Source organism: Ornithodoros turicata, chromosome 3, assembly GCF_037126465.1.
Source record: "Ornithodoros turicata isolate Travis chromosome 3, ASM3712646v1, whole genome shotgun sequence".
NCBI classification, from domain to species: Eukaryota; Metazoa; Arthropoda; class Arachnida; order Ixodida; family Argasidae; genus Ornithodoros; species Ornithodoros turicata.
In genome coordinates, this window is record NC_088203.1 from 9,717,416 (window position 1) to 9,724,623 (window position 7,208).

General features: G+C 48.9%; 1 protein-coding gene across 1 annotated transcript; it reads right to left on the reverse strand.

The window, feature by feature from the left end:
• Positions 1-402: 402 nt before the first annotated feature.
• Positions 403-6,581, reverse strand: LOC135389869 (uncharacterized). Its single transcript, XM_064619901.1, has 2 exons — positions 6,427-6,581; positions 403-2,739 (listed from the first exon to the last, which is right to left on the reverse strand). Exons 1-2 carry the CDS (start codon positions 6,501-6,503, stop codon positions 516-518), a joined length of 2,301 nt encoding a protein of 766 aa, XP_064475971.1. The 5' UTR covers positions 6,504-6,581; the 3' UTR covers positions 403-515.
• Between the last annotated feature and the right edge of the window lie 627 nt (positions 6,582-7,208).

A 7,208-nucleotide genomic window follows, 5' to 3' on the forward strand; every position in this document is an offset into this window, starting at 1 on the left:
AGCCCGTATCAGACACCACAGACTTCTACCCCTGCCTTATTCGGCTGTCAACCGGTCAAATCCCTGTCCGCGGCTGCATAGGGAGGTTTTTCATTAGATTAGGCTCAATCCATACGGCATAATCATATACTGCAGCGTGAACCAGCCCCACCTGGGACGCCCAAACGTCTGTGCTTGCGGTACGATACAGTGCCATACTGGGGGTAATACGATGTCATCGAGACTCGTGCACCTGTTTGTAATACTCTCCGCAGATGTCGAGAATAACGGGACGTATTGTGGGACGTGTGTGGAGATATACGTGTGTGGCGTGTATAACGGGACGGAGAACTTTCGTTCCTGCCCGCCGGAGGAACCCTGCACTTTGCGGTGATACTTTGTAGGTCTATGTTGCTTCAGAAATACCCATTTATGCTCATTTATTATCTCCAGATACCTTTCGTACTTGAGCTTCAGAACAGGCGCATCATTTTAGCGCTTTACCGTACGGAAAACATATTTAATGCTTGAAACAATCATATCCCAACGCATCTTGACCATGGGTTCATGGGACTGTATGGAGGACAGGAAAATGCGGCTGCGAACTCAGGAATATCTTTGAGAGGCTCGTTGCAACGCAAATGGGGTGACAAGTCTCCTTCCAATTCGAAATCGGTCGGACCTCCGGAGTTGCACCACCTATAGCAAGTGCTCAGGAAGAATAGTTTATCTCCGTCGACGTCCTTATCGGCTATCGAACCCGTCAAATACTTCTTGTACGCTCTGTACGCTGCGCCTATCCCGAGGAGGTCCGCCGCGTACAGCTTCTCGTAGAGCGCGTCGTAGTACGGCCACACGACGTCGCCACCCAGAACAGTCAGGTTCTTGGCTGATTCAGAGACATTGTATGGCTTCCACGTGGCGTGGTTCGGGCAGTGCGCTCTGGACGTGTAACGAAGGTCATTCAAAACTGTTTGTGTGAAAAAAGGGGATTGGCCGAACTCGGCGTCTCCCAGGAGTAGAGCTGACGCGATGGATGCTCCCAGCGAATCATAGTTTACTTCTGGAGCGGCCTGGTTGCTGAAGAATGGAGAGAGAGTAGCAAAAAGCGGGACATCCAGGGAACACGCTCGTCGCGTGCGAAACGTCACGGCCGCAGATGTAAGATCGGCGTCGTGAGGGTTCTGCGCCCCAGCCGAGACAATAAGGGAAGCCATAACGATTCCGGAGACAAGCATGTACGCATCCATGAAAGTGGGGAGCCCTAAATCGTTGAAGGCATAGTAGTAACTTTCTGCTGCTGTTCGGTTGACGTTGAGGATCTTAAAATCTCGCGTCTGGTACCACGAGATGTTATGGAATGCGTCGATATGTTGGAGTGTGTCTGACGCAGCTCTTACGGCGTCTGTGACACCGAACGCGAAACCGGCGAAGGGGTCAGAGTCGATCTTCTCAAGGACAGGCCAGACAAACGCATAAGGCATCAGGGACATCGTAATGTTGTAACAGGTCCAGCGGGTGCCTTTTAATTCGGCGCTATGTAAGTTACTCGTATAGATCAGTAGAAGTTTCGCGTACTTCAACACGAATTCTTTTGCCTCCGTCTCGTTCAGCTCACTGAAACGATGGAAGAGCTCAGCGGATCCTTTAGGTATGACGAGTGGCGTTCTCATAAATGTTTTTGGTACGTATTTCCTGAATGATCCGACCCATGCTGGCGACGGGGTGTTGAAGTCCGGAGAACCAAACCAAAGTTTTTCTGGCGTTGTTTTATATGCGTCGCCGAAAGACACCGTCAAGAAAGGATGCATGACAAAGTTGACAATGAAATTAGACTGAAAGTCCGCGCTACTAGCGATCTGTTCCAATGAAAGTGGTAGGTGTGCTTGTTCCTCGAATCCACGGACAGGTTGCGGTGAGTTTATCGGTTTAGAAATTGTGTAACTCACAAGATCTATAATGTCGGGCGAAGCAACCATTTCGTATTCCGCTCCATCTGACGTACTGGACCATCTTTTGAACGACTTTCGCAGTTGGAAGAGCACGTGAACGCCGTGCAGCGACATCCGTATGGCTACATCGATGGGGTCGAAGGATCCGTTTGCAGACGTCAATCCGTAAACATCAAGATAACTCACAGTTGCTCGCAGTTCCTTCTGCCAATTATTCTCTCTTTGCTCGCATTGCTGAAATAGAAACGCAGCTTTCTCATATGCATTCGGGGAGCGCAGATTCGGGGGTGGCCTTGTGGCTTTTCTGGCTTCCTCCATGATGTATTGGGCTACGTTGTCCTTGCGGTGCAGGGTCACTGAGCTCACTTTTTGAGAGGAGTTAAAAAAACCGGAACAAGCGTAGGTGAAAAAGTCTTCGCAGGGAGACACATTGGGATTGATAGCATTCATGTAGATCTGCCGGATGCACTCAGAGGACTGGCAGAGGAAGTCGTACTTCGGAACTAGGAAAGGTGCCGTGGTAGTTCCCACAGTTGTGTTGGTGGTTGTGGTCGTCGCACTTGTAGCTGATGTTGAGCTGCTAGTCGTGGTTGTAGCTGTTGGGCACGTGCCCGGTGCCTGGGTTGTTTCCGTAGGGCACTGTTTTCTTTGAAAGAGCAGGCTTGATATTAGAAAGTTGGCCAGTACTGCTGCGCAGAGGCACCCGAACAGGACGAGCATGACAATGACGGTGTGCATCATGGCGTCTGCTTTCTTCTTATCTCTGTCTCTGCCGCGCGCCTCTGGTTCCATTGGTGGGGGGCCTCGTCTGCAAATAGTCAATTCAAGAGTCATTATAAAACACGCGATGGAAATGACTTTGTTAACGTAAGTAGCGGCCTCAGTGGGTCATATGATCCCGTGGCTGTGATGATTAGGTGATTCTCCTATAGTGATTCCAAGAAAATCCCCAAGACTGATGAGCGGAAACCCTCCAAGATGGCAGCAGTTTGGTTGCTGTTATGAGTAGAGGTGAGTGCGGGTATGGAAATTCGTATCCGCAACCGCACTCGCAGCGTAGCAATGTCATTGGTGCAATCAGCTCCTGCGCCCACACATTCCGACGGGTACCCGCATACTCAAAAATGTATTTAAGATAATATAATAAATACTAACGTTAGAATGTAATTACGATAGGGTATAAACACACTTGAAATACAATTAGGCTACTTTTTATCCTTGAACGCAAAAAGTCACTGGTGAATGCGGCAAGTCGCCGCAATGTCACATGAATCACCTAAAGCCCGCGCACTACGCAAGCCGCCGCTGTGTGATAGGAGTGATCCACACAAGTGAAACAAATCTAGTGATCTAAACACAAAAAGGACGAGACACAGAAAGTTTAAGAGGGAGATACAAAATATGTAATTACAGTATTGAGTGGAAAATACAATAAAATGTATTTTAAATAGAGTACAAATACACAAAACAAAAGTTGAGTAGAGTACCAAAATACCGCAAATTGTACTTGAAATACAAATATGTACAAGTCTGCCACAGGTGCACCCGCACCGCAGCCCAGTGCCTACGAATGTTTCGGTTATGCTGCATGATCGTCACAACACGAAATGATATGTTGATGCTGGGCACACGTTAGCGAGCCATTTGATCTAGTTTTCAGCTTACTAACGCGAAGCGTACCAGTCGTCGTGTCGAAGATAGCCAAAATTGGCCTTATGTGGCCACAGAATGACAATGACAACAACTTTATTTTGAAATTATGGATGTGGAGTTTCATCGTCGCAGGCGATACCCTACACACTACCCCCACTACAAACCTCCCCCGAACCGCGCTCTCCGGGTCTCACAATCAGCTGAACTGTCGCCCTGCACCCCCCCCCCCCCCCCTCTTTCAAAGCGTAAGCATTGAACGTGATGCCAGTAAATGGCAAAGCTGTCGTCATCTCGCACACCACGGAAGGACTGGATATGGAAAGGCACATTTTGGATATTTGGGTTCGCAGTAAATCGGGCTGTACGCCAAAAGCCGACCGGCTGGTTTTGTGCCTGCGGGTATTACGGGAATACCAGCGTAATCCGCGGAGGTAGTGCACCTTACCCGCAGCCCACGAAAAACAAACCAGCGCGGATACTGGTGGATAGTATCCGCGGGTATACCTGCATCGCACTCATCTTTAGTGATGAGCTGCCTTCTTCCACGGCCTGCTACTATACATGCAAAACAGAGTCCTTTCGCATAAAGGCTTATGCTCAATGCCTTGCCAAGGCTGTTGAAGTTCAGTATTTACGTGGAATGTTATGTCGACTGAAAACACCAGCAGGCTAATCGTCATGATCGGATGGGGAGGGTTTACTTGACAATCGGCTGGGACTCGCACTGGATAGGTTACATGACCGGTTTCAGTCGACAGATGTCGTCTGAACCACCTCATCGTAGCGATGTTGTTTCCGCTGTGTCGACATACGCCGGTTCACATGGAGAGCAGCAGTCGACATGTCTCGTCCAGTCGAAACCGCAAACGGACTCTGGCACAGTGCTACCGAAGCAGCTAGCAGGACACACGCTAGAGAAGCCTCAAAAACTCGGCAGATGTCGCTTCTAATTTCGCTAAAAGTGTCTCCACACATGAAATTGCCGCGAACCTGTTTTTAATAGCAAGCTTTTCTCGCGCAACCTGTCAATGTCATTTTGCTGACGTAATTTCAAAAGTTTCTGCTGGGTTTCCGACATCACGTGCGGCTTCTCTGTTGTGCTCGTTTCTTGCTATACAACTAGCGGTGCCAACGATCTTTTGTGTTCGGACATTCGGACGTCATCATCCGTCGGTCGGTCGTCAATATTCGGCACTTCGCATTGTGTTACCGATCGCTGTTGTCTTGCGACATAAAGCCCCGAATTACTATTAGCATTGTGCTTTTAGCGTCGATGTAGTGTTGTGTACTTTGAGACATTCAAGAAGCACACTGCACTGAAAGCACTGAAAAGTACCTCGGCAACGTTTCAGTGCTCTTACGGGAACATGGAACTGAATAAATTACGGATACTTGTCGGAAACTTATTCTAGTGCCGTCGAAACGACTTTTTTTATATACATCAGTACTCTCCTCCAAGAGTACGGAGGTAGCAGTGACAGAATCAGACGCGCACTTGAACAACACACCGATATTGTTTAACCTATGTTACATTTGGGAGAGGTAAACAAGGGGGAATCCTCCTCCATGTAAAGACCCCCCCCGAAATATTTTCTGGCTACCATCCTGCATTGAGAGATGACAAACTAAGTGATTTTTCGATGCGGCTACCGTAGCTTTCGTAAGGGAAAACCTGAGGGACAATGACATAGAGTGTCTTCGGGATAACACGGAATGGACGCGGTCAGATGTCAAAACACCACCACCATGGCGGCCAAACGCGTTCGTTATGACGCCACGAGTAGGCGGCAACCGCATGGAGCAACTTTTGCAAACTGAATCGGGCCAACGGAGCGCCAACTCAGCGTGAACGGAACGGTATCGAAGCTATCCAACCGCATGGAGCAGAATGTCCATGTTGAGGTTGTCATGGTGAAGCGTCGGCCTAACGTCTACCACCGCTTGTTGCACGCGATGTGGCGATGCTACTTGGAGTAAACTGCTGTACGCATGATACTTTAATGATACTTTACATGATACTTTAGCGGTTCTCGAAAAAGTACAGTGCTAAAATAACATCTAGAAATCAGGTGTTTACAAGAAATTTTGAGATACGAAGGGAATGTTGGCTTATGGGTGTTTCTAGCAATGCTCACTAAAGAAATATCAGACTGGAGAAAAAAACCACATGACACTACGTGACGCCGCGTGGTGGTGTTGCAGCATTTCTTCTGGCACGCTATTGTGCCTTCTTGTCTCCAACGGCGTATGTAGTTGGCGGATTCGATCTCTCTTCGTTCTTAAGTGGCATTGGCAGTAGGACATTGCCAGAGGACAGCCAGAGGACAGCACTGAGAATATCTTCCAACGTTCGTGTAGGTTCCTAGTAGGAACTTTAGGGAGACTATCGTCGTTGATCAGTGTCATGTGACGCTGTTCTCATAGCTTATAAGAGTTGCATTTCTTTCGTGACTTAATTAAGCATGAAGTCAGAAGAGACACGAATACCCCACGAAATATTCTTGTCGGATAGACCGAAATGTGCAATTACGAGTGATGTGCGAAAATAACGTACCCCGCTCGTTACGTGAACATTTGACAGCGACACGGTGGCACCGCATAGAACATGCGCGGGGGAGGGGGTTCCGTCCCTTTGACCCCCAAAGGCACTGGACGAACGTAACCTAAACCTCACCTGACCCAACTTCGCTCGATCTAAACCGGCTAAAACTGCCTCCATCTCGGCACCCTCTGGGTGGAGTCTCATTGCTGTAATACAGCCCCACTATATGACTGCGCACACCTGCTTCTCCCGTTGCCCGATTCCATGCTTCAAGGAAACAAAAACAGGATAATCACTTACTCGCTTTGCTCCACCTCTCCGTACTGCGGTGGAATGTCGCCTCCTGTCCCAAATTGTCCCAGAGCTGGACGCTCCATGTTCCGCACAGTGGCTTAGGAGGCACCGTTGTACCGGGAAGGCAAGCGATAATGCTGTGTTGCCAGACCTGCACGGGCGTTCTGAACGTTTCTCCTTCTTCCTTTTTTGCACGTGGCGGTGGTAGCGATGGAACTGCTTGTCACGTCAGCGCCACGACTATCGTAGTGGCAGGATCGAGTTTCCTGAGTCGACTTCGCAGGGAACAAAAGCACGTGATTGCCGAGTGACATGTCAGGATGGTGCATCCTGCGACAAGCCTCCAGGCGTTCCATTCCAGGTTGTTACAGGAGGCGTCACGTTGTTACGTAAATTTGTGCAACAACACTGTTGGTAGCGATCACGTCGTATGTTTCATCGACTGTGTTACTTCCACACACCAACGGATCGCACTAGCACGTGCTGGTGTTGCTGCCGGCACCGTGAAACAAACACAGTGAACCCTGGTCAATGTGACACCCGATAATCTGACATACTCGCTTTGTGACAGTTAAGAATTCTGCGACTTATCTTACTACGTCGTCGGGGCAGCATCGCTTGCGGTGTTGTTTCCGGGAAGATTTTTTCTAAAGATCTTACTATGACCAACATTACTATTGCAAGGGTTATTATCGTCTCGCTATTATGACCCCGTTTGGGTAGCCCAGGGAGAGCTAGGCTACCAGACACCGCAGAGGGTGACAAGTGTTAAACTAGGGCGCCGAAGG

Coding starts and splice junctions, on each gene's coding strand:
- LOC135389869 (XM_064619901.1), bottom strand. CDS start 6,503: ATGGAGCGTCCAGCTCTGGGACAATTTGGGACAGGAGGCGACATTCCA. Junction 2,740..6,426: donor GGAGAGGTGGAGCAAAGCGA/GTAAGTGATTAT, acceptor GACTATTTGCAG/ACGAGGCCCCCCACCAATGG.